This window comes from Bidens hawaiensis, unplaced genomic scaffold, assembly GCF_021521415.1.
Source record: "Bidens hawaiensis isolate Kalapana, Puna unplaced genomic scaffold, B.hawaiensis_p1.1 tig00010382_1, whole genome shotgun sequence".
Taxonomy (NCBI): domain Eukaryota; kingdom Viridiplantae; phylum Streptophyta; class Magnoliopsida; order Asterales; family Asteraceae; genus Bidens; species Bidens hawaiensis.
This window is the reverse complement of record NW_027491787.1, coordinates 561,719-587,439: the sequence shown is the minus strand read 5'-3', so window position 1 is coordinate 587,439 and position 25,721 is coordinate 561,719. Positions and strand designations below refer to the sequence as shown.

General features: G+C 33.4%; 2 protein-coding genes across 2 annotated transcripts; both read right to left on the bottom strand.

Moving 5' to 3' along the window:
- Positions 1-866: 866 nt before the first annotated feature.
- LOC143534956 (E3 ubiquitin-protein ligase JMJ24-like) lies at positions 867-8,315 on the bottom strand. The gene is made up of 14 exons (XM_077029321.1): positions 8,130-8,315; positions 5,486-6,056; positions 5,196-5,338; positions 5,017-5,116; positions 4,819-4,951; positions 4,676-4,730; positions 3,967-4,591; positions 3,545-3,871; positions 3,126-3,458; positions 2,969-3,041; positions 2,784-2,869; positions 2,447-2,566; positions 2,267-2,337; positions 867-1,156 (listed from the first exon to the last, which is right to left on the bottom strand). Exons 2-14 carry the CDS (start codon positions 5,993-5,995, stop codon positions 1,060-1,062), a joined length of 2,673 nt encoding a protein of 890 aa, XP_076885436.1. The 5' UTR covers positions 5,996-6,056; positions 8,130-8,315; the 3' UTR covers positions 867-1,059.
- A 1,542-nt stretch (positions 8,316-9,857) lies between these two features.
- LOC143534957 (protein STRUBBELIG-RECEPTOR FAMILY 3-like) lies at positions 9,858-17,631 on the bottom strand. The gene is made up of 17 exons (XM_077029322.1): positions 17,504-17,631; positions 17,178-17,365; positions 15,113-15,242; positions 14,971-15,042; positions 14,826-14,891; positions 14,656-14,727; positions 14,513-14,584; positions 14,356-14,427; positions 14,068-14,133; positions 13,438-13,503; positions 13,005-13,357; positions 11,908-12,239; positions 10,887-11,158; positions 10,678-10,816; positions 10,467-10,588; positions 10,050-10,206; positions 9,858-9,974 (listed from the first exon to the last, which is right to left on the bottom strand). The coding sequence occupies exons 2-17, from the start codon at positions 17,290-17,292 to the stop codon at positions 9,900-9,902; spliced, it is 2,181 nt and encodes a 726-aa protein (XP_076885437.1). The 5' UTR covers positions 17,293-17,365; positions 17,504-17,631; the 3' UTR covers positions 9,858-9,899.
- Positions 17,632-25,721: the final 8,090 nt, after the last annotated feature.

Genomic DNA, 25,721 nt, shown 5'->3' with positions numbered 1-25,721 from the left:
TTATTGAAGCTCGGGTGACGTTCATCTTGTTGATAAACGCGTATATTTATATTTATTACTTTAAATCTTTTAGTTACACTTATCAATTTTTGTATAACCTATCATATATATTATTTAATTATTTTTAACATAATTTTACGCGATGATTATTATGTAAATGTGTACTTAACATATCAAACAACATTTAATAAACAACAGGTAGCCTTTCAAGTCAAGTCGAGCTCATTTATTAAAAGAGCTTCAATAGGTCACTGAACTTCTGCTTCATTCGAGTTTTTAATGGCCGATCCAAGAAGCTTATGAACAACTCTGATCATTTACACCAATAATTTCAATATACTAAAATTTTACTTCATTTTCGTTTAGGAAACTTTTTTATTTTACAACTTTTATTTCGTATTATATAAAACTATTGTTCAAAACTAAAGTTTTAGATTTGTACTTTTGAATCTACTGGTCCGGGCTAAATTCCTCCATAAGCCCAATTGCATATATAGTTCCAAGCCCAAATGAGAGCCCAGCCATTGTAACTAGTTTCGGGTTTGATCAACCAAGTCAACAACTGGGTCAGGTAGAAACATGTCCCAGTTAGGGTCGGGTCGAGAACCAGGTTGTATGCCCAATGTGTAGAAACATTTACTAGTGGATTCGAATTAAAAGCCCACCGTCCTGCTTAATTACAGAAATTGTTCCAAACCCGCCCCCATAGCATTAGTGTTCATCACTCGGTTTAAAATCGATTAAACCGAAGAGCTAGATTCAAATTTTGTTGAGACCAAACTCCAACCCAAATTCAAATTTGGTTATAAGTTCGGTTAGAACGATACTGAATCCAGTTCGTTTCAATTCAACCCAATAACGGTAAGAACTAAAAGTCACTCGCTCATAATGCATCAAGCAGTCTAAATTTAGCAAAGCTCCTAAATGCTATAAACTATAGTTAAATCTTTTCGGTCACATAAATACAAGACTTGCTGCAAAAACATGTCAAAGTAGGCAAGAATATAGTTTATAATCATATATTCATATTACACTTGCAGAGTTGTAGAAATCGCACGCTTAAGCACACGCCACCTGTCGCTTAGTCATCTTCTCGAGATTCATTGAAACCATTTCCGTTAGGTTTGGATCCTCAAATGCAAGCTCTGCACCAAACCTGCAACAGAACAATGTCGAATGTCATATACGTTAGGGGTGTGCATAAAACCGAATCGAAACCGAAAAACCCAAATAAACCGAATCAAAAAAACCAAACCGAATTACAAACTGGCGGTTCGGTTTTGAACTTTAGCAAAAACCAAAATATTTGGTTTTGGTTCGGTTTTGTATATTGTTAAGAACCGAAAAAACCGAACCGCACCAAAATAACAAAAAAAATCAAAATAACCATAATTTTTTAACCGTGACCATTAAAACAAAATATACCGATGACTATTTGTTTTGTTTTAACATATGGTTTAACAAATATTTTTGGTTTCTACATATGGTTAATAACTAATAATACTGGCATTTTTAGTTTTGATTTTGAATTTTGATTTTAAATGTATCTTTTATTAGCTTTTAATATTTGAAGTCCAAATATTCAATATTCTATTAATTATTAGTTTATAGGAAAAAGATATCATGCCCAATTTCAATATCTTGGGTCAACATTTTTTTTTTCCCCAAAAAGTTTTGACTCGATAGCAAAACTGAAAAAACCGAATCCAAATCCGAACCGAAACCCAAAAACCTAAAACCGAAACCGAACGGTTTTAAAAAATCTTAAAACCGCAAGTTTGGTTTTCGGTTCGGTTTTAGTCAAAAACCGCACCGAACCGCACCACGCACACCCCTAATATACGTTGTATGCGATGCATTAAAGAGTTGTACAATAATGATGGATTATCTTTTAACTGGGATGTGATAGAATTTCCTTAGATTCAGCAGTTCCTTTTAGTGGGTCCGATTTTACGATGTAAAGAAAGTCAAGACGGGCCCCACCAAATGAAAAACATATGTAGCTTACAGAAGTGAAAGTATAGTAAGTATTAAGTTTCTTGGATATTCCTTTATAGATAGAATATCATTCACTTTTATGAAAAGGTGATAAGGCCCATACATGCACTAATTATTATAAACTTTAAAGATAAAGCACTTATTTCTGATTAATGATTATTAAACAAAATGTGCTGTAAAGCATGAAAGACCACTAAAAGTATAGCCTCAAAAAAAAGAAGCATAAACATAGTAAAAAAGATAATAAAAAAGATTCCGAATGTCTTACTTTGGATCCAACACCAATTTCTGAACTTCCTTGATGGATGAACTCGCTGCATATAAAGAAATTTTACCAGCCTACAAAGATACAGAACAAACGATAATAAATTAGATCAGTAAAAATAAAGAAAAATAAGTGAAAGAAAACATAGAAAGCACAAGGGCATTATTGGAAAGAAAATTTGACCTCTAGCATTTGAATCTTTGCATCGTGGTCATTAGGAAGTTCACGGATTTCTCCAGCTAATCTTACAGCCTCGGATAAACTTTCAGGGAAAAGAAAATCAAGGCCTAATTGGACCGTTGACTATAAAAGATTAAAAAAAAATTATGAAATATAAAAAAAAATGAGAACCATAACTTCATAAGTCAAGCACTAAATCTTTATAAAAATATAGAAAAACATGAATTGATATTATTTATTTGTTACGGTTTGGCGAACGGTTTGACCTGAAAACCGTCAAAACTAGACCGTGAACACCCCTAATTTTTATTTAGTATTTTTTTAATTGCAGTGAACTCACCTGCAGGTTCCTCACTTGAAAAAGACATCCAGTGGGGATGAATACAGCAACCCCTAAATGCTGCTCAATTGACCATGGCTCTATACCTAACAAACAATTGACAAAAAAAAATTACAATTATATATCAACGTTTTAATTCAAATACGAAAATTATAAAAACGAGCGTTTCGTGATAGTAAACTTACCAAGTTCTTCCTTTAGTTTCCTTTTATGGTGACTGTTCAAATATATCATTCCTTCATGAAGAGGTTGTGGTACCTAAGATACATAGAATACGCATAGAACATCAATTCTTGCATTGGAAACCATCAAATTAATACAAAGATGTGATATTGGACTTACAGAATCAGTTATGATATCATCTGGTAAACCAAATTCATTCCAATGAAGTCTCATATACTCAATCAACTTTGGAACATCTTCACGGCGAAAAATGTCCCAGATTGCCCCTGGTTGGCTAGTTGTAAACATCTCCTCACAAATTGTGTTTAAATCTTCACATTTAATAGCTTTCTCATTATCGGTATTGCTGATCCCTATACTTTCAGTGGTGTCATCTTCAATTAAATCTATATTTATCTCATCATTTTTCGTGTCATGTTCTACAATTGGTGATTTTGCTGCATTTGTTTGTAACTTGCTCTTCACTTCGCATGTATGAACTAACAGGTAAACCTATTTTCATGCCACATGAATTCATAACTCAAATTAACAACTTTAAAAACAAAACACGGTTCAAAACTGAAGATGAGAACACTCACCACATCACGCGTATTGAAACGGAGCATGTTGACCGAGTCACCTTGACCGAGTTCATCACGCATTCCGTAAGAAATCAAGATTTTAGGTCCCACATCATTCTGCAGAGAGTAATGAGGTAACTTTGCAGCAAGATTAAGTAGGCCCCACTTGGAATGAATATATTCGAGCAAGGGTAGTTTAGTAATAAACTCAGGTCTCTGGTATAATAAAAATTCTTCAGAGGCACTAGAAGGCCAGTTTTTTAAAAGCAACATTCGTGGCATATTATTTTCCCGTATACTGCCCTCAGAGTATCCTCTGATAAATTCTCCAAGTTCAATATCTATCTGGTATAAAATATAGGTAAAAAAAGATATATGTCAAAACACTAGATAGCATAAATAGTAACTACTATAATATGATTAAAACGTTTGAAACCTACCTCAGACCGGTCAAAACAATCTATAGCCTTCACAATTCTGATATCTTCCTTAGTTCTTTCATCAGTTGTTTCTTGAATTCCTTTCCACATCACCATAGGGTCCCAACCTAGCATTGATGACTCATCACAAACCACCTTAACTATAACGGGTTCACCTTTAATCCAATGTCTTCTAAATTCTCTAATCCCTTCACTTTTTATATCTTCACAGGATGGAGTATACAAGATATTGCTTAAACTATTTATAGGGCTGATGTCATACATTTTACACCCACTAACCATTTCATCGACATTTTTCACAAGTTTTGCAACCCAATTCATTTTAAAGATACGTTTTAACATTAAAGGCGAGTTACCACAACCACCATGTTGTTTTGGAGGACATGGAACACTGCCATCAGTGTTGGCTTTCCAATCACAAAGCTTATTGGACAATCTCATTTGTTTTAATGGCTTTTCTTGATTTTCAACAATATTTATATCTTCATCTTCAATTCTGCTTGTATCTGGTTCACCGCCATCTTTTGAGGCTTTTCTTACATCTTGGCAGCATCTAAGACATATGTCATTTGAGCATTCCACACAGTGTCGGTGATAATCGATAATCGGTATTCTGCAGAAGTCACTGCCACACAACACTTCTAAAAGTATTAAGATATTGTTTGATATTACTTTTTATGGTGTTATGAGTGTATAATAGAAACATTACCAGCACATTTGCTCATCTGCGTTTAATCTTGTCCTGGGAAGATCTATCCTGTTTCCTGAATCAGATATAAAACGAACAGAATATTAAATTAGATGACTCAGCAGACGTGACTTAAAAATCTTCAAATGTATCTTAACTCTTACCTCGAAGCTTTCTTTCAAGTTCTAATTCGGAGTACTGGTCAAAGTGGATCTGTTTTACCACAGGAAGCACAGAAGACAAAAGACAAAATAGATGCTCTAATTTATCTTGGACAGGTATTTCCCGTATTTTTCCCTGCAAGACAGTAAAAATAAATCAGTTTTCCTTTTTTTTACTGATTTTGTTCACAAATTAATTACCTTTATCACATTATCACCACGTAGACACATCTTGCAATTACAGCAACCTCGACATGCAGGACAAATTTTGTTGATTTCTTCAGCTGGAATTTCAGGATACCTGCAGAACAGTGAAAGAATTTAATAAATTGTGGATCACAACAATGTTATATTGGCATTCATAATGCAGTCAATCTTACCATGTGGAAATACATTTATCACAATATCCCCTTCTATCACATTTAAGGCACCAAATAATATTTTCTGTATCATCCCGTCGGCATTGATGACAAATTTGTCCACCAGTATCCTCAGATGATTCTGAACTCGCATCAGACATTTCCTGAAAACAAGTCAAGTGATATTGTATTCAAATACGATTCAAAGTCGTCACAATCAGATAAAGGCAGTTTTATAATGCAAATCAAACCCCTCTTAAAAAGATGTTGAATATTTATCATGAAAAACAAACTTTTGCAACTCTACTTACAGTCATAGCACTGGCGTTATGCATCTTCTCAGATCTGCTCTTTGATGAGTCAGCAACAGAAGAAGGTGTCCTGTAAGCCTTTGGTGTCTCTTCAGATTCATCCATGTCTCTTTGCAGCTCATCATTTGATTTTGAAGGCATGTGAACAGATGAATTCTTAAATGAAGGCGTTTCAGGTGAATAACTTAATTGTTTCTTTGAGAACATTTCTTTCTGTATATCTGACATTCGGTAATCCACAAGAGGCGAATCCATATCATCACTTTTACTCTCTAAATAACTGTCACTTTCACCTGCAGGTTTCCTTTTTGCTTTCTTGAGACTGGCCCTCATTGCAGAATTTGCAGCTCTTTTCTTTGCTTGATGGTAGTGCTTTTCACATACTGTTTTGTCTGGCATAGACATTGCGTGGCATCTCCATTGTTTACCATCTGATCTTTTGCAACGTAAATCGTCAGGAATTCCATTATTATCATCAGCAGTCCCAGAGTTTGATCGTGCAGGGTCCATTATAGTTATCAAATGTAACCAAATAGAAATATCTTGTACTAAACCATGTGACTAAAACAACCTGTAAGAAAACAGTGGATGTATGTGTAAAATATACAAAAACTAGTTAAATCTAAGTTGTCCCAATTGAAATATCAACAGGTGCATATGTGCGCGCATGACTCAAACATACAGCATTCTATTTAAGGTTTATGGTAATGGTAGTAGATTACAAAGTCGCCCCACAGCAAACAAGAAAGCTTAAGGTAAAACCAGATAAACCAACAACTGAAATGTATATTTGATTTACCACTGATAGGAAGTTAAATCAGGAAGAGTAATGTACGCTGATTGTGTCATATATTTGGAGAACAGTATTACGCTTACATGCGTTCTAGACATGATAATTATATAACAAGATAAATAAAGACAGACCTTAACTTGTTAATTTCAAAAACTAAAAAGGAACTTATAGCCTATCTGCCAAGTCACCTTCCAAAATTACATAACATCAGTGCAAAAAAACAAGAAACATTTGCTTGAAGCAAAGGAAGAAGCATCAAAAAACGAAACAACAAATATATGGCAACATATACTAAAGTCGAGCACAATATTTACATAATTACATATTCCTGGTTATCCACAAATGGGCCCTATGACTGGCTAGACTTGTAAATTAAACTTTTAACAGAAAACTAGTGAGAGAAAACAATCAGCAGCACTTTCATGATGTTTTTAGACAAGAAAATATCAAACTTAGGCATTTAACTTGAACTCGACTCTATACTTCAAAATGCAGTACTAGGAGATCCACATATCAGAAGAACAGAATATACAAACTAATCAAATCGAGCAAACTACCTAGATATAATTGTTCTACACTAACTAAATCAATCAAACGCCTTAAAATATCAATCAACTTCAAGCATCTTAACCTAATACAAAACACAAACATTTAAATCTAATCAAATCGAGAAAATCGAACTTAGTATAAACAAAATTAGCAAACACTGAAACTGAAATTGATCACAATAAGCCAAATACAAAAGTAAAACAGCCTTTCCCCAATCTTAACCAATCCTAGATTACCAATTAACTCGATACTGCTTATTCCAACACACAAAACCAATAAATTCGTAGACTGACTTAATCAAACTAAGCAAAATACCTAGATATGATTATTCTACACCAACTTAACCAATCAAACTCCACAGACAAAACTAAGACATTCAAATATGATCAAATATAAACAAAAATAACACATAATGGAACTGCAATTTATCACAATAAGCCAAATACCTTAGTAAAACAACTTTTCCCCAGTCTTAACCAATAACAAACCCTAGATTACCAATTAACTCTATTCCTCTCATTCCGAAACACAAACCGAGCAATTCAGTAACGATTAAACTAATAATATCATATTCAGTTCATGAAAGCAATGAAACATCAAGAAGAATCAATAATACACGTAGTAAGATAACTGAAAACCTAGAGTTTATCAATTAACTTGAAGCATCTTAACCTAATACAAAACTAAGACATCCAGATACAATCAAATTGAGAAATCTGAGCTCAGTATAAACAATATTAACACATAACGGAACTGTAATAAGCCATATACCGAGGTTAAACAATATTTCTCACATATTAATCAATAACAAACCCTAGATTACCAATTAACTCGATTCCGCTCATTCCGAAGCACAAAACCGAGCAATTAAGTAACGGTTAAACTAATCATATCAAATTCAGTACACGACGGCAATGGAACACGAAGAAGATTTAATAAAACAAGCAGCAAGATAACTGAAAACCTACAGTTTATCAATTAACTTCAAGTATAAACAATATTAGCATACACCGGAACTGTAATTGATCACAGTAAGCCATATACCGAGGTTAAACAATATTTCTCACATATTAACCAATAACAAACCCTAGATTACCAATTAAATCGATTCCGCTCATTCCGAAACACAAAATTAACAAATTCAGTAACGATTAAGCTAATAATATCATATTCAGTACATAAAATCACCATAACAACAAGAAGGTTTGACAATACACACAGTAAGATGACTGAAAACCTAGAATTTGTTATATTAAGCGATAACTGAGATAAAATAATAACAGCGAGATGTATAGAGATTACCGATGGTTGATGAATGATATGATTGTGTACTCTGCAATGGCCGTTGATTATTAATGGTTCGAAGTTGAAGCTTAACGTGATTGTATATCGGTAAAGTTTGGTAACCGTTTGTGTGTGTTGGTGTGCGAGCAGGAAGAACAGGGATGCACAGAAGCTAAATTACCTTCATACCCTTCCTTCGGGCTGGAACCGAGAATCGTTTGTCGGGAAGTTTGTTTATGTTCATGAATGAAACGTTCGTTTAATAGATAATAGATATATTTGTTTTTATTAATCTCAACCAGAGGTGCACAAACCAGTTTAAAACTCAAAACCGGTTCGGTTTGACCAACAAAAGTCAAAACCGGTTTATGGACTAAGGGTGCTATTCAAGTTTCGGGTTTCAAAGTTTTAGTTTTAGATCTGAAACACAACCCAAATCTCTCACGGTTTTTCCGTTGGAGTTATTTGGGTTCGGGTTTTTCGGGTTTGGTTGATCGGGGTTTGGGTATCTAAGAAAACGAAAGGAATATAAACAAAAAAGTAAAGAAAAACTAAAATGAGAAAATTAAAACAACATATTTTTCTTTGCATGTTACGTAAATTCATGATTTTGGCGCGTAACTCTGAAGCTAGACGTGCACAAATTGAGTTTTTTGGTACCCGGAATCGGGTTTTTGAAACCGGGTAAAAAATGGAACCGGTTCTTGTCAGAAACCGGGTAGGACCAGACCCGAACCAACAGGAGAAAATCAAAACCCAGTGGAACCGGGTAGGGTAGGGACCGGTTTCGGGTTATACCCGAAAACCGGTTACTCTGGGTTTCATTTTTGAGTGTTTTTTGAACGTTGGAACCGGTTTTGGCTATATTATACACACACACATACTATAAATAGATATGCTATGCTTTGGATTAGTTAAAACTATTTCTCTAACTCTAAAACTCACTTTAAATCACAAACTCGCTTAAACAGACAAGCAATGATGATGTCATTATGGTAATCGAAACCAAAAGATGCCCGGAGGTTTGAACGCACTATGACTTGTGTTATGACCGACACACATAAGATAGCACGGTGCAAGTACGCAAGTACTGTGGAAAATTTCTGAAGACAACAACAATGTTTGATCATGAAAAAGTTAAAATAATATATTGACTTGGGTCCACAACCACAATTTATGATTAAAACTTTATTACCATAAGGCGAATTGTTTTCAAGTTGTTTGAAGCACCGTTTCGAGTTAAGTTTTATATCAATCGATTCGTATTCTCATTCCGATCAAAAGCCATAAAACACCAATTTGAAATTTGAAAAAAAATTAACGTCGTTAAGTTTTTCAACGGGGGTCCAATGAAAACAAATAGCGTGCAAGTTGAGACCAGTGACAGCTATTTTCAAAGTTTGAATTATTATCGGCCAACTAAATTAAATTGAAATTATTAAAATCCAATTTATTTTATGATTATTATAAAGATCAACATCATCATTACCAATTGTTACCAGTGTAGTTACACTAGTAACAATACATAATAGAAATACACCACTTCATAAATAACATAAATGAAAACTGATAAAAACTAACTTCAATTTTTAAAAAATAAATGAATACTTACAGTTAGAAACCACAACAAAACATTAAACAAACTGAAGATATAATAACTACAACAAAACTTAACATATCCTTGTCCAAACTAAAAGATTTAGTTACAACAAACACATTTGTCAAGGCCGACCGATTGCTGTTCGTTTACAACCTCGTCTTTCGCACACTCCATATCTAAATGCTGTTTTAAGGATTTCTTTGAATCATATGCAACAAACTTTGCACAATTTCTGACATCGGTGGCCTAAACTCCGGTTCAGGCTATAAAGACAAAAATAAATATATAATAAATGATAATGTACAAAACGGAGTGGATTTGTTAACATCGACACTAACCTGAACGCATAGAGAAATAATATCTGCAAAACGAGATAAAGACTTGGAAGAACATGCGGAACGTAAAGAAGGATCAACCATTCCCGACAACGCTTCTATATCATGTAACTGAGATATCGCCCATCTCACGAGAAATTGTTCCCCTCGCGGCCTTGAACTATATATAAGTCAACTTTTCATTGTCAGCAAAAAAAATTTATTTATTTATTTATTTATTTTTTATTTGTTTTTATTTGTTTTTTTTTTCATTCAAAAGGGGTGGCAGCGCAGCTTGTTGCCCGCTTATCCACCTTTCTATTGTAATTGGATCCTTTTATTTAATATATGAAAAGTAAATGTTTCTATAAAAAAAATTATAAATGCAAATATTTTAATCCATCATCATACGATTTTATGTAAAATAATATGAAGAAAAACCTGTCAAAAGCTTTTCGGCCGGTGAAAAGTTCTAACACAATGACTCCAAAGCTGTAAACGTCACTCTGGTAAGTATAACTTCCCAACTCAAGTTCGGGACCACCATATCCTGAACTTTGCAACTGATAAAACAGAAGTCGTGTCAAGTCCAAATATCTAATAAATCTATAATAACTAAACCATGTGACTCGAGTTTTAAATATATGATTACCTGGCTAACGTGGCTAGATGGTAGTAGCGGAGCCAAACCGCAATCTGACACACGCCCATTGAGCTCGTTGTCGAAAAGAATATTTGTTGACTTTAAGTTGTGATGTACGACAGGCTGTTGACATACCTCGTGCAAGTACCTTACAACAAAAAAATTAAATCGCGTGTTCGAGCCAAACTTTATTAACATCACAACAAATGATTACTTACTCGAGGGCTCTTGCGATTTGAAGTGCCACGTGTACTCGAGCATTCCACGAAAGCTTTTCGTGAATTTCGTCATTTAAATGCAAAGCTTCATGTAAAGTTCCGTTCTCACAATATTCATAGACAAAAAGTCTTTGACCGTGTTCAAGACAGTACCCCTCGAGCCCGACTATATTTTCATTTCTTAGTTTAGACACGTTCGACACTAACTCCATAAAACGTTCATCACTCCACTTTTGAGACGTTGCATTGTCAAGTTTCTTGATCGCTAGCACCTTAAGATTAAACCAACATAATAACAAACATTAACCATTAGGTTACTCTAACTTTATTTGTTTCAATTAAGTTACAAACTTTTTTTTGTTTCAATTAGATTACTCACAATAGTTTATTTATTTATTTATTTTATCTCAATTAGATAATATGATGAATTACTTGTAATCTTTTTGAATTATTATATCATTTTTTTGAACGGCTAATTATTATATCATTTGACTAAGTTAATGTTAGATGAATTTTTTTTTTCTAGAATTTTAACCATACGTTTAAGCTTGTATGAAATTTAAAAACTAAAAGTATTTCTAATAATAACAAAATAGAAATATGGTGCTTTTCAAAGAAAACAAACAAACGTAATTTTTTTATAATTTAATAATTATAAAAACATGTTTTTTTAAGTTGTCAATTTCTTTAATTAATAAACTCCATGTCACTAATTTTAAATTCCATATCATCGGTCCACATCACCGTTTACAAAAATTTGTAAATGAAAAATACATCACGTCAGCATAATTATCTACCTAAATGATAAAAAAACGTATCATTAGTACATATGTGAACCTTGAGTGATCTAAATGAGACAAAAAAAAGTTTGCGAGTAACATCATTGAAACAAAAAAGGTTTCAGTAACCTAATTGGTGCAATAGTGAAAGTTTGTTACTATTCTATAAAGTTGCCCCATTTATATAAAAGTATACTTACATTACATTATATTAAACCAACATAATTATATAAAAATCTTACCTTTCCGTTGGGAAGCTCGGCTTTATATACGGTGGCAAGCATGCCACTTCCAATAAGATTTTCTTGAGAAAAGCTATTTGTATACTCTTGTAAAGACGCAACCGAGAAAAACTTTGCAGAGTTTAAGGTTCTCAGAGTACGGCGGGATGTAGTAGGTGGGACTGCAATCGGTTTTACAATGACACCTTCGCGAGCAGAAGGTTGAGGAGGTAGTGTTGATAAAGTACTTGCATTTACCTTTGTCATGTCTATCACATGATCCTCCTTGGTCTTAGAAATCGTTTCGACTTTCTCGCCTTTTGATGATGACCTTGTCAGTGGATTGTTAGTTCCTGTATTGGTTAAAAATGAATTTCAGATAGGATATCACAATTATAATAGCGAAACCGAAACCAAACCGAAATCTCGGTTTAAAAAAGAAAAGAAAACCAAAGCGTCGGTTTGTTATTAGGTTCGGTGTTTTTCAGTTTTCGGTTGATAGCACAACCAAAACCAAACCGTCGGTTTGTTATTAGGTTCGGTTTTTTTGGTTTTCGGTTGACAGCACAAGCAAAACCAAACCACAAAACTCGGTTTAAAAAAGAAAAGAAAACCAAACCGTCGGTTTGTTATTGGGTTCGGTTTTTTTCGGTTTTCGGTTGATAGCACAACCAAAACCAGACCGAAAACTCGGTTTAAAAAAGAAAAGAAAACCAAAGCATCGGTTTCTTATTGGGTTCGGTTTTTTTCGGTTGATAACCAAAACCAAACCGGACGCTTGGTTAAAAAGACAAAAGAAAGCCAAACCGTCGGTTTTTTATTGGGTTCGGTTATTATGGTTTCTTATTGGGTTCGGGTTTTATTCGGTTTTCGGTTAATAACCAAAACCAAACGGAAGCTTGGTTTAACAAACAAAAGAAAACCAAACCATCGGTTTTTTATTGGGTTCGGTTATTACGGTTAAAGTTCGGTTATCTTGGTTTTCTGCACACCTTGTCCGAAAAAAGTACAACTTTACTTTTGAGGTCAAACATCCAATCTTTTGACTTGTATGTGTGTGTCTAAATCTAAAGTTACAATAATGAAAATTATAGCCTAAAGGATAAGTGTGTGCTTACTATTATCTCCATGCTCGGATGATTTTAAGACGTTAAGAGTGGAGTTCTTGGCTAGCCTGTCTTTTGAAACTTTGACCGCTGACTTTTCTTTACGGCGTTTCGACATACAAAAGCAAAGTCCAAATGCAAGTACAACAAGAATCAAGAATCCACCAATTGCAACCCACACAACTTTTTTACTCATTAAAGACTTTAGTCCTCCAGAAGAACGTGACGACACTGATGTTGGTTTCCCGAATACTTGAATTCCCGGGCCCACTTCCGGTGGTAGCGGACCCCCAAATGATGATGGTGATGGGGATGAGACCGGTGGAGACGGGATAATTGTTGTATTAAATGGATTTCCGGTGCTTCTGCATGCATGCTTAACTGTTAGATTACAAATTAAGTTTTATAGATAATATTTAAATTAAGAGTTGTTTTTTTACGTCACCTGAAATTTGGAATGGTTAATAACTTGGGAGGTATGGGACCCGAGAAAAGATCATTTTCCACATCCCTGTTTCACAATAAGCTAATATCAATAAAATGTAGGTGTGTGCGTGGTGCGGTTCGGTACGGTTTTTGACTAAAACCAAACCGAAAACCAAAACTTCGGTTTTTAGAGTTTTTGAAACCGTTCGGTTTCGGTTTGGTTTTTTTCGGCTTTTGCCATTTGAGCTTGAAAATTTTCGGCCGAAAAAAAGTTGGCAAAAAATAATGAATTTAGGTATAAATAATTTTATTAATTGTAAAATAATAGACTTATCATACATTTGATAAAAAATATTGGAGTTACGTATTTATTAAATTCTTATAAATTACTTAATATAAAATTTAAAAAAACAAAAATTTAGGAATTCGGTTCGGTTTGGTTTTTTCGGTTTTTTATACATGCAAAACCAAAACTGAACCGTTAGTGCGGATTTTACAAAAACATAAAACCAAACCGTCGGTTTTTGTTTTGGTTCGGTTTTGAATCGGTTTTTCGATTTCTTGCACATCCCTGTTAGAATGCATAAAACGCGTAGTTTAAATAAATAAAGAAAAACATATGAAAAATAAAAAAAACAAGAAGATTTACAAAGCTATAAGCGGAAGATCTTGCAGCACGTCAAGAACCCCTATAAGATGATTGTCCTGTATGTGCCTGCAAATATTAATAACATCCAAAACATTTATTTCCCTTTTGACTTTAAATAGTCAAACCAAACACTTTCCAAACTAAGATTTGACATCAACTTTTTATATATATTTTTTTACAAAATGTCATGTATAATAACTTGTATATTCTAGAAAATATAAATAATTCTTTTTAGTTTAACTGACGAATAGTGTTATTTATGTGAAACCTGAATATAAATCTACTCACAACGTCGTTAATGACGACAAGTTTGCCATGGAAGGAGGCAATGAGCCGGTTAAATTGTTGGCAGACAAATCCCTGCAAGAAGACGTATAATAAATATTTATATAAAAAAACATTACTATGCACATAAACGTTGATGATAAAGGAAGCGATGGCGTACATATTAATTAAGGGTGTAAGTTGTTGAAAAGAATCTGGGATTACTCCCGTCAAACGGTTGTTGTTCAAAGATCTGAAAAAAAAATTAGTTAGAAAATATATTTAAAAACTTACATGAACATGATATATGAACACGATACTTACAAGTCGGTCATTTGGCCTAACAAGGAAATAGAGTCGGGAATGCTACCCGTAAGCTGGTTTCCTGAAAGCATTCTAATGGTAAAACAGATTTCATAAGTCAAGTATAAGTTAATATTTTATTTTAAGAAGTTATAACCGAAAATGTAAAAAATTTAAAATAGAAAGCATACAAATTCTTGATGGTGAGTGGAAGGTTTGATGGTAAATGGCCTCCAATATGATTATTACTGAGGTCTCTGCACACAAAAACTATATTAAGAAAAAAATCGAAAACGTTTAATAAGAACGATTTAAAAAACGTTGATGACAACTTACATTTGTATGATGGAAACGAAGGCTCCTAAATTCTCGCCCAATTCGCCGCCCAAATTAGCACCGTTAAGAATTCTACATACATTCATAAATTAGAATTTATATAAATATTAGCTAAGAACATTTGAAAGATCAAGACTCATACATTCCGGTTATGTTGGAGTTAACACATTGAACACCTTGCCAACCTTCCGCACACGGGTCTCCACCCGACACTAACCACCCGGGAAGAGGTGGATAGCCAAGAGCCGCATATAGACTATTTATTGCCAATACTGAAAAAAAAAAAGAATCTCAAATACTACTAAAAGATTTACAATTTGCAAACAAATTGTCTAATGAATAATCAAAATTTGTCACAAACACTCAAAAAGACGATTATTTGGATGACAAACAGAACAGAAGCATATATCTATGCATTATCTCCTGCAGCCGTTTTGTAACTAGGGGTGCAAAAGAGTCGAGCTGCTCGAGATTGAGACTATATAAAGCTCAAAACGATTCGAGGTTTATCGAGCCCGAGCTCATCATTTAGGCTCATCGAACCTAACGAGTCTTGTGTGTTTTTAACTTTTTAACTCTTTTGGACTTCTATATATTTTTTTAAATTTCACAACCTTAAACCTAGGCATGTTTAAGGTTTTTATCAAAATACATAAAAATAATTAAAACTTTATATAAGATAACTAATTAATTAATTAATAATATGCAACCGAGCCCGAGCTTAATAAAACGACTCATGAGGTATTAAATGAGCTCAAGCCGAGCCTAGGCATGTTTAAGGTTTTTATCAAAATACATAAAAATAATTAAAACTTTATATAAGATAATTAATAAATAATATACGAGCCGAGCCCGAGCTTAAAAAAACGACTCATGAGCCAAGCTTGAGAGCTAGAAACGAGCCGCAAGTTCAAGCTCTCGAACATCAAAACTAGTCAACTCGGCTCGCTTACACCACTGTTTGTAACAAACTTACACAATCCAAGCAACCTCTTACATAATTAGTAATTTAGTATTACAGTTGTCCAAAAAACATTAAGAAAGTAAGCAATTACCATAACAACTTTTTGGCAATTATTGAAGGTGTTAAAAAGTTTCAATATGAAACATTAATAACTTTCACTCAATAAAATATTTGTAAACTATGTATATTTGTGTTAAATATTTAAAACAAAAAATTATGGAGTTTCAGAAGTTGCTACTAAATTAATATAAAGTCCTAATTAACTCAAGTAAAATAAATCAAACAGATTTAAATCGTGCATGAAACCGAAAAAACCGCTCCGAAACTGAAAAAACCGATAATTTGGTTTTATGTTTTTGTGAAAACCGAACTTAACAGGATTGTAGATTTTTATTTTTTATTCTAGGTAATTATTTAAAGAATTTAATAAACATGTAACTCAAACTGTTCAGCTCAAATGTATAATAATCAATTAGTTTTTAATTAACAAAATGATTTTGGTCCAAATTCATTATTTTGGGCCAAATTTCTTGTTCATCCCAAAAAATTTCAAGCTCAAATGGCAAAACCGAAAAGCATAACTGAAAAACCCAAAACCTAATGGTTTTCAAAAATTCAAAAACTAAAGTTTCGGTTTTTGCCCAAAACCGACCCGAACTTAACCGTGCAATAAAGTATGAAATTTTAAAAACCAAAGTTTTGGTTTTTGCCCAAACCGAACCGTCAACAAATTATGAAAATTCAAAAATCAAAGTTTCGGTTTTGCCCAAAACCGACCCAAACTTAACCATGCAATAAATTTTAAAAATGTAAAAACCAAAGTTTCGGTTTTTTGATCGGTTTTGCCCAAACCCGGCCCGAACCGTGTAATAAATGATGAAAATTCATAAACCGAATTTTCGTTTTTTGCCCCAAAACCGACTCGAACCAATCCGTGCAACAGATTATGAAAATTCAAAAACCGAAGTTTCAGTTTTCCCCCAAAACCGACCCAAACCGAACCGTGCAATAAATAACGAAAATTTGAAAACTTTCAATTTCGGTTTTTGCCCCAAAACCGACCCGAACCGATCCGTGCAACAAATTATGAAAATTCAAAAATTGAAGTTTCGGTTTTTGGTTTGGATTTAGCTCAAAATCAACCCGACCCGAACCGTGCAATAAATTATGAAAATTTAAAAACTTTCCATTTCGGTTTTTGCTCAAAACCGACCCGAACCGAATTATAAAAACCAAGACTTACTATCCCTTGGATCAGTATCACCAAAGCAAATCCGAGCAGATAACGTCATCATCATCATCATCAACAACAAACCCACAAATTTCAAATTCAAAAGCTTCAATCTTGAACCACCCATAATCACCGATTAATCGATTATGCGTTAAATAATTAACCAGCTACAAAACCCACTAAGAAGCTGAATGAATAACCTGCAATAATAATTATTATGAAATTGGAGACAGAAAAGAGTGAATTCGAAAGTAAAAGCTGTAAAAAGACGAACAAAAAGCAAATAATTAAAAAAATAATAAAAACCCACTAAAAAAAAGTTAATTGAAGCACGTTACCCCAAAATTGAGTCAAAAAGTATGACGAATTGACTGATAATAAGAAGCTACAGTAGTTAAGTTAATAATAATTTGGATTATGTGAGAACTAAGAACAGAGGCTTGTTGGAACTAAGATAGAAGACGGTGTGGTGGGTTATTAATATTAATAATATTATTGGGATTTGAATACTTTTTACTAATATTAGACCGTTGGGTGGGAGCTTGCTTGCTTGCTTGCTAGCTCAAGTGGTGGAGTGGATTGATTACTTTTCCCAAATGTTTTTCTTTATTATTATTTTGATGTACGGTTGATCCAATGATAAATGGTCACCGTTAACTGGTCTAACTTAGCTAAACAGAGCCCCAGAGCCCCTTAAGCGTCTCTAGCCTTTGTTTATATAACTTTTTTGATTTTAATTTTATTTATTATAAGTAAGCTAGTAATATACCTTGGTTTTGATGATGAAATAGTTTTAAAAATAAATAAAATGTTATAATCTGGTTTAAAATCTATTGGGTTTGATGAGACTCATGACCCTCTTATTTTTTTCACTATAAAATTGTTTATTAATTATAAATATTTTTTTTTAAATCGGATGTTAATTTTTATTATATCTCTATTTTATAGGATTTTAATATAAAATATTTGGTAAGATTAATTTTTAATTAAACGAGATGTTATAACACGTTCTAGGGTTATTTGGGTTTGATGAGACTCGTACTCATGAATTCAGGTCACATGCATGAAAAGTCTCAATTTATAAATAAATGAATTCTGATAACTTGAGAAAAATGATAAAGGTTTTAAACATAAGATGCTTGATGCATTGGATTGGAATGTCATAAACCAACAAAAAAGGCAAAAGGAAGGTAGAGAGTAAAATGCAGGGATTGATGATGAGATCACCCAACTCTTACTTATCTCTTAAAGCAAACGCTTCATCATTAAGTCTTGCCAAATTTCATAAACAATCATTCTCCACACCATAACCTACAACAATAAGCTTTATTATATATAATTAATTAACATATTTGTTAAAATATAATGATAAATAGACATTCTTGTTTCTAGAAAAAAGGTATAATAATTAGCCCACAAATGTTTTAAACTTTTCCGTATCTTTTAGTTCAGTTACCTTGATATAAAGAAAATCAGATCATTTAGTTTTGATTTTGATTTAAGTCGGTTTTAACTCGTGGTTTGGTCAGCTTTAGTTATTGTTTAGCATTTTGGGTTGAGGTTGGTGGTGTAAATGTGTAGCTCTAAGTAATACAAAATTGATTAATAATGAGTTTTACTTCTTAAGCTTGGGTTGGTTCACGAGCCTAAACATACCTATTAATTATGTAATTTTTATTAAAATATTAAATATATTTTTGCATCATATATTATATATATATGTATAATAATAACAAAAAACTGAATAACATATAGAGGTTGGATCACTTACAAATCATATTAACGCACACATTGTACAAAGTTAAAAATAAAAAGTGCGGAGACAAATTCGTAATTACTCTTAAAATAGTGATTACACTAAAACAACAATACAAGCATCTTAATAATAATGATGTTACACTTTACATGTATCGTAATTATTATTATGGTACTTGTATTTGTTGCAGCCTAACTATTCTATTCAGGGTAACTACTAAATTGTCACCGCGTACTTTTTTTCATTTCTTATGTTTCACGTCATAAAAGTTATTAGTATTGATCCAAACACATACTATATATAATATATTGTGTTATATATAAAGAAAAGCTATAAATGCATGTAAGTTCATAAAGAACTATAAACATGTTGAACCCAAACCAAGTTCATGATTTAGAAATAGAATTCGAGATAAGCCAAGCTCGAACTCAACTCTCATAAATTAGATAAGCCTAGCATAAAGCGAGCTTAGTTTTTCATGGTCTCATTTAGGCCTTTAAATTGAGGCCCAACACTATTCATCACGTAATGTTTATGGGCTTAGAAAGTAGTTTTCAAATAGAAGTGTACAAAACCAGTTCGGGTTATAAACCGAACCGGTCTAATCAACAGTTGGGTCAAAACCAGTTTAGGAGGAAAATTGTTCAAACAGAAGATTTTAGTCGAACATAAAACAAAAAAACCGAGCCCTCATATTTTAGCTTTAGTTCGATTATTAATAGTTCAACTGTTCAAGACCTTTTTGGACGAAATCATGATTCACGATAAACTTTTAAAAAACTATCTGGCCAATACTAGTTAACTAATTAAACTAGTAAAACAGTCATATATAGAAAAAGCCACTTTCATAAAGTTTTTTTTATGTTGCTTGAAAACATGAATCACATTGACTGATTAAGAAAAAAAGTATGGACTAAATGTCACATAGAAGATACAATAATTGAGATTCCTTTCTCCTAGTGACTAGTAAACTCGTTAGGTAGCTAACTAAGATTCGCTCGTTAAAAGGCTCAATCAAGTCGAGTTTACATAAGCTCAAGCTTTACATATCGAACTTGACTAAACTCATGAGTCTAAATAAGTTTGTTATTTATATGAATATAGTAATTTTTATTTTATATAATAAAATATATGATTGTATATAAATATTATTTATATAAATTTATGATTAAGATAACTAAATAATTAAATATTTCATAAATGATAAAAAGGTCGGGATTGAGAAGAGATGAAGATTATTAAAATAATAATTATCGAACAAAACTTAGCTTTAGATATAGAATTTGAAGCATGCCAAATTTGAGCCCATGCTCTTTTCTAATAGTCGAGTGAAACCAGAGTTTTGACTGTTTGATTCGGCTTGACTTGTTAACTATTTTATGTGATAGTGAAAACGAAGAAAGGAGGGGGGGGGGGGAATGTAATTTTCGGAATATGTTGCTAAAGCTTCATTTCTTCAAGCTATTATTGCCACTAAACCTTGTCCTTGAAATTTTTACATAAAACAAGTCACAATGCATAACTTTATTTTCCAATATCAAAATAATGACATCTAACTCCATTCATGTCCCTAATTTTTACAAACTATAAGTGCTATGCTTAGTGTACTTCACACTTCGTTGAGTATATTAAGAATCAAACTAGGTTTATTATATAACTTTTTTACATTTGGCATTGTTGAAGTATATGATTATTTCAGTTTTATAACAAAAATAATGAAAGAATATTAATGAGATTTTATTGTTCTAATGTGATTTTGGTGTGTCTATTTTGTATGTTGGATTGAGCTGAGATTAATTTGGAGTAAAAATAAGTTGGGTTAAAACTGAGAGGAGTTTTGAGCCAGTGATAGGCTTGGAAGTTGGTGCGCGCTTGTGGTCATAGACTTGGCAATCTAATCTCATATTATGTTCCGGTGTATTAAAAGAAAATTATGTTTGATCTCGGTGTCTCTCATTTCGTCTCTCGGAGTCATGTCGGTTCTTGTTTCCATCTTGATTTAGGGCTTCATCAAGCAGATGATTCTTGTCTAGTTATATGAATTCATTGTGTTAGAGATCAAAGTTTTAGCTTTCTATTGTTTATGTTTCTTTATTCTTGTTCATTCCTTGGGTTAAACATTTGTGGTCTGGTATTAATAATATGAGACTCATTATTTGTGACAAATATCCAAGTTGTATATGTAATGCACAAACTACTAGTTAATTAATTATAATTTATATGCATCATGAGACAATAGGCAACCTCACATGTGACATGAAGTATCATGGTTAAAGAAAACGTGTTTTGCTCTTTTATAACAACAAAATTTCAACTCATCAGTATTGTATATCACTACAATACAAACTTGTCATGTAGAAAACAACACTATCATGTGTATTGTATGTTTTGTGTTGACTTGTTTTCTTTTTTCCTAAAAACAATAATCAAATGGTAAATCAATTCATTTGTTAAGCAACATGGCGGACTCAAGAATTATTTTCTTGGGAAACGACATCGGAATTTAACACTAATTTTAAGAGGGGGATCGGGATTTTCACATAAAAATAACACTAAATTTTTTTTTAAGGTGAACCCCCCTACCAAGCACATAGGTCCGCATCTGGCAACATGGGTTTTGAACAATATGTTTGATTCATGCCCGAAACATTTCGTTATACACGTCTTTAATATGTGTCAGATCCGCTATGTAATTAGTCATGTGAAGGTGTTAAAAACCAGAATAGGTTTTATTGTAATCCTTCATTTTATAATTCATGTCCTTATGACATATAGCCAAGACTCCTCTATGAAAAGGCTTACTGTTTACGTATTATAGTTTAGACAAGATTACAAGAATATGTATCAGCAATGGCGAAAAGTTTAATTGGGGCCGCGGCCACCCTGTATTTTTGCACAGTAGTGTAAATTTATCCGTATTCGGCCGAAATTTTTACACGTAGTTTAATTAGTTTAGCCTTTTTCGGCCGAAAATTTGAGCCCGACCCCTCTCATTTGTGAAATTTTGTATACATTTTGAGCTCGACCCCCCCCCCCCCTCGGTGCCCCAGTCCAAGCTTCGCCACTATGTATCGGTCCATTGGGTTAACAATACGCATCATATACTATGTATTAGTGTTAACAACCAGGACAAGACTATTGAATCAAAGTTTGTATATATTTAACTATGTAAATTGTAACGTATGACGTGCATGTTTAGTGAAATGTAAGTTTTACGTAAAAGTTTTAACGTGTATGGTTATGTGTATGTTTCCGATTCAGACAATTAAGCCATGCATGGTGATTTAAGTTTTCACAAAAGTTATTAAACTTATCTTCTAAATCTCTATAATAATAAGGTGTTGGTCTTGACTCTCGATCAACGGTGATGTTAAAGTGTATGAATAATCCAATGTAGCAAGTATTGTATCATCATCCATTGTGACTCTTTACCAATCACGTCCTATCAAGTCATATGATGATGATCCATATGTACATAACGTTACATACAAACTTGACAAGGGAGTAACAAGAAATGTTATAATTCTATGTTAATATATATATATAGAGAGAGAGAGAGAGAGAGAGAGGTATATCATATATATATATGCACCTAAAGTATATAAACAGTCTTTTTTTTCTCTCCCGACACAAACATCCCATAAAAGTTACTTTGCAATACTTGGACTCATACTACTTTGTTAGGGGTGTAGACTGTAGACAAGCCGAGCTGAGCTTGATCTCAACTCGTTTGACTTTAGAGAACTTGAGCGGAATTTGTTACGTTTTGCGCTCTCTTTCAAAAACTCAAGCTCAACTCGTCTCGTTTATTATTTATTAATTTATATGTATACATGTTTAATTATTATTATATAATATAGTTTGAGAAAAATCTTAAACGAGCTTAAGTTTGGCTTGACGTACGTTATCTTAATTCTTAAACAAGCATAAGCTCAACTTGAACTAGACTCTGCGTATTAAATGATCACATATGTGTCCAAAACAGTTATAATATAACAATACATGAGGATTATCAAGACTCGACGAATCGAACGATCTTTCCATATAAATGAGCTTTATTTGACGTTCAAACTTAGTTTTATATTATTTATTAATTAATTAATATGTATGTATGTTTGAGTATTTTTATAAGTTTTCATAAAAACCTCAAATAGGCCTAAGGTTGGCTCAAGCTTGAGTGTAGTACCGTAAACAAACCCTAGCTCAACTCTAACTTGGCCGTGTGTATGAAATTATCAAATAGAAGTCCAAAAAAGTTAGATTTCTAAAAATACACAAAGTTTGTTAAGACTTAGCGATCCAACACTCTTCCCAAATAAGGCTCGAGTCCGGACTCATGACTAAATGAGTTTTATCTTATGCTTGGGCTCAGGCTTTTGTTTGACACGATAAGGCTTAGAGCATTTCAAACTTTCAATTGACCCAATCTCAAGTATCTCAAGTACAACTCGACTTATTTGGAACCCAGTCATCATCATTAGGCAAAAAGGCCATCAACAAACGGAGTTGGAATATGTACCAAAACACTGTTTTCTTCATAGAATCTTCATTCCAACTCCGTTTTTCTCGTCGTTTACGGCCACGTCTTCGTATTTCAACTCTCTATCATATCATATATTATTACTTCCATTTCCTCTCCACTATAAATGCTTCAAATTAGTTCCTTTAAGCTCCGATCACCTACAATCATAAAATTCATCAAAACACTTATGCTCGATACATATAAACAAGTAAAACACGCGGTATAAAACACCGAAAACACGTTATTTCGTCCTCACATCAATCATTTGGCTAAAAAGGCCATCTACTTTTTTGCAAGTGTGTGTATGCATTAGATTTGTACTACCTCCTGCCAATAAATACACCACTCTCCACACCTACCTTACTATCTCCTCCTCATATTCACCACCACCATATTCACAACCATTCTTCCTACATAATAATATTATTATTATGGGTTGTTGTATAAGCACCAACAAAAACAAATACCCACCATCTTCTAAACTCCACCACCACTCATCAACATCAAGCAGAACACCACCACCAGTAGACGTTGAAACCGTTAAAGAAGTCCTCTCAGAAACTCCAAATATTATTATTAAAACCCAAGATGATGATAACAATAATAATAATAATATAACAAAACATTTGTCCCGACACAACTCTTACAATATCCGACAAGAAGACCATCATCATCATGTTCTTGAAGACACACATGTCTTGGAAACTGGTAGTACAATGAGCGAAAATGTTTCCACGACCACATTCGACGATGACGAGAATGATGACGTGTACAACCGCCGCAAACTTATTATTAATAAGTCCCCGTCAAAGTCAAGAATTCATAATAATAATAATAATAAATCTCCGGGTCGGGTCAAGTTGGTACAGGAAATAAATGGGCGGGAAACCGGATTTGGGTCACCGGGTCGGGTCAAGTTGGGTCCAGAAAGAAATGGGCGGGAACCCGGGTTTGGGTCACCGGGTCGGGTCAGAAATGGGCGGGAAACCGGGTTTGGGTCTGCGGGTCGGCAGAGGCCGGGTTCGGGGAATGTGTCGGCGGCTCGTTCGAGATCTCCTGCGAGCTGTACGGCGGTGGGACCCAGGATTGGTTTTAATGCGGATGAGGTGGGACGAAGCTTGTCGGGTAGGAGGACGGGGAAGTCTCCGGGTCGGGTAGGGTCGGATTTGAATGAGAGGGTTCGGAAACCCGAAGTTAGATCGGGTCGGTTTGTAAGTAAGGACGAGTCACTTGATAACCCGTTTGTGTCCTTGGAGTGTCTTATTTTTCTTTAGGAATGTGGTTTAATGACGGATTGATGGGTAAGATTGTAATTTTGTGTAATGATTGTTGGCGTACTTAATTTCAGTTTGTAAATTATATAAAATTATTTTTTATTTAAACTAAGCGACATTGGCTCTCATTTGCCCTCTATTTCGATGTACATTTTTATATGCTTAAGTTGTTACGTGTAATTGTTGCGTATTGTTCTTTGTCATGCCTTAGATTCATTGATTCAGCCTAATTACTCTAGGTTTAGTGTGGTGCCAAGAAGTGTAAATACCTCTTAGATGTACTAAACACAACACTCCAAAAGATAAATAGATGTGAGAAGAAACCCATGCGTTAAATACATTTCTTTGTAAACACGAACCCTAAATAATATGGTCATGACATTCTTCAACACGAAAATCATGAATGTGACTGCGCATTGTAACACTTCTTCAACAACATCCTTCATACTTGACTTTACTGTGACATATCGACTATACCTTGAACACTTTACGATAACACATACTGTGTGCTCTAGGGGCATGGTCTACGATCACACTTTACGACCCCTTTCTCTCCATGTAAAAATCCATTCACTCACACAACATCACCTTGTCTTGGTCTAATCATGAGAGTGTCCCAACTTTTGATAAGTGTGGTAGCAAAAAGTGTACACATTTATGTCACATGCAAGTATGCAACACATTAGTAAGTGATGAAGTGAACCCAAATACACTTTTACAAATAGGATCTTTTTTTTTTCTTTCTTTTTAGCGGCAAATTTATCATATTGCTACTGGTACATCATGTAAGAGACAAGATGACTTTTTTATTCTTCAGATATTAATTTTTCAGTTTTACAAATGTTACCTGACATTCTCATCATCTGAGTTTGTTAGGTTATATGACATAACTTAATCTGCTCTTTTCAGAAGACTTTAAAAGGTGAACCGATTCATTATACGATCATAAAAACCTTAATATTAAATCTTAATACAACAAGAAAACATGTCTTTATTTGTTTATA

Bases quoted from the DNA above. Each gene is read 5' to 3' on its own strand.
- LOC143534956 (XM_077029321.1), bottom strand. From the start codon at position 5,995: ATGGACCCTGCACGATCAAACTCTGGGACTGCTGATGATAATAATGGA. The intron at 4,952-5,016 runs GTAATTAATTTG...ACTGTCTTGCAG, and splicing joins GTGGTGATAATGTGATAAAG to GGAAAAATACGGGAAATACC. The intron at 3,459-3,544 runs GTGAGTGTTCTC...GCATGAAAATAG, and splicing joins GTTTCAATACGCGTGATGTG to GTTTACCTGTTAGTTCATAC.
- LOC143534957 (XM_077029322.1), bottom strand. From the start codon at position 17,292: ATGGGTGGTTCAAGATTGAAGCTTTTGAATTTGAAATTTGTGGGTTTG. The intron at 13,504-14,067 runs GTAAATCTTCTT...ATTGTGAAACAG, and splicing joins GATCTTCCGCTTATAGCTTT to GGATGTGGAAAATGATCTTT. The intron at 10,817-10,886 runs GTAAGTAATCAT...TTTTGTTGTAAG, and splicing joins CAAATCGCAAGAGCCCTCGA to GTACTTGCACGAGGTATGTC.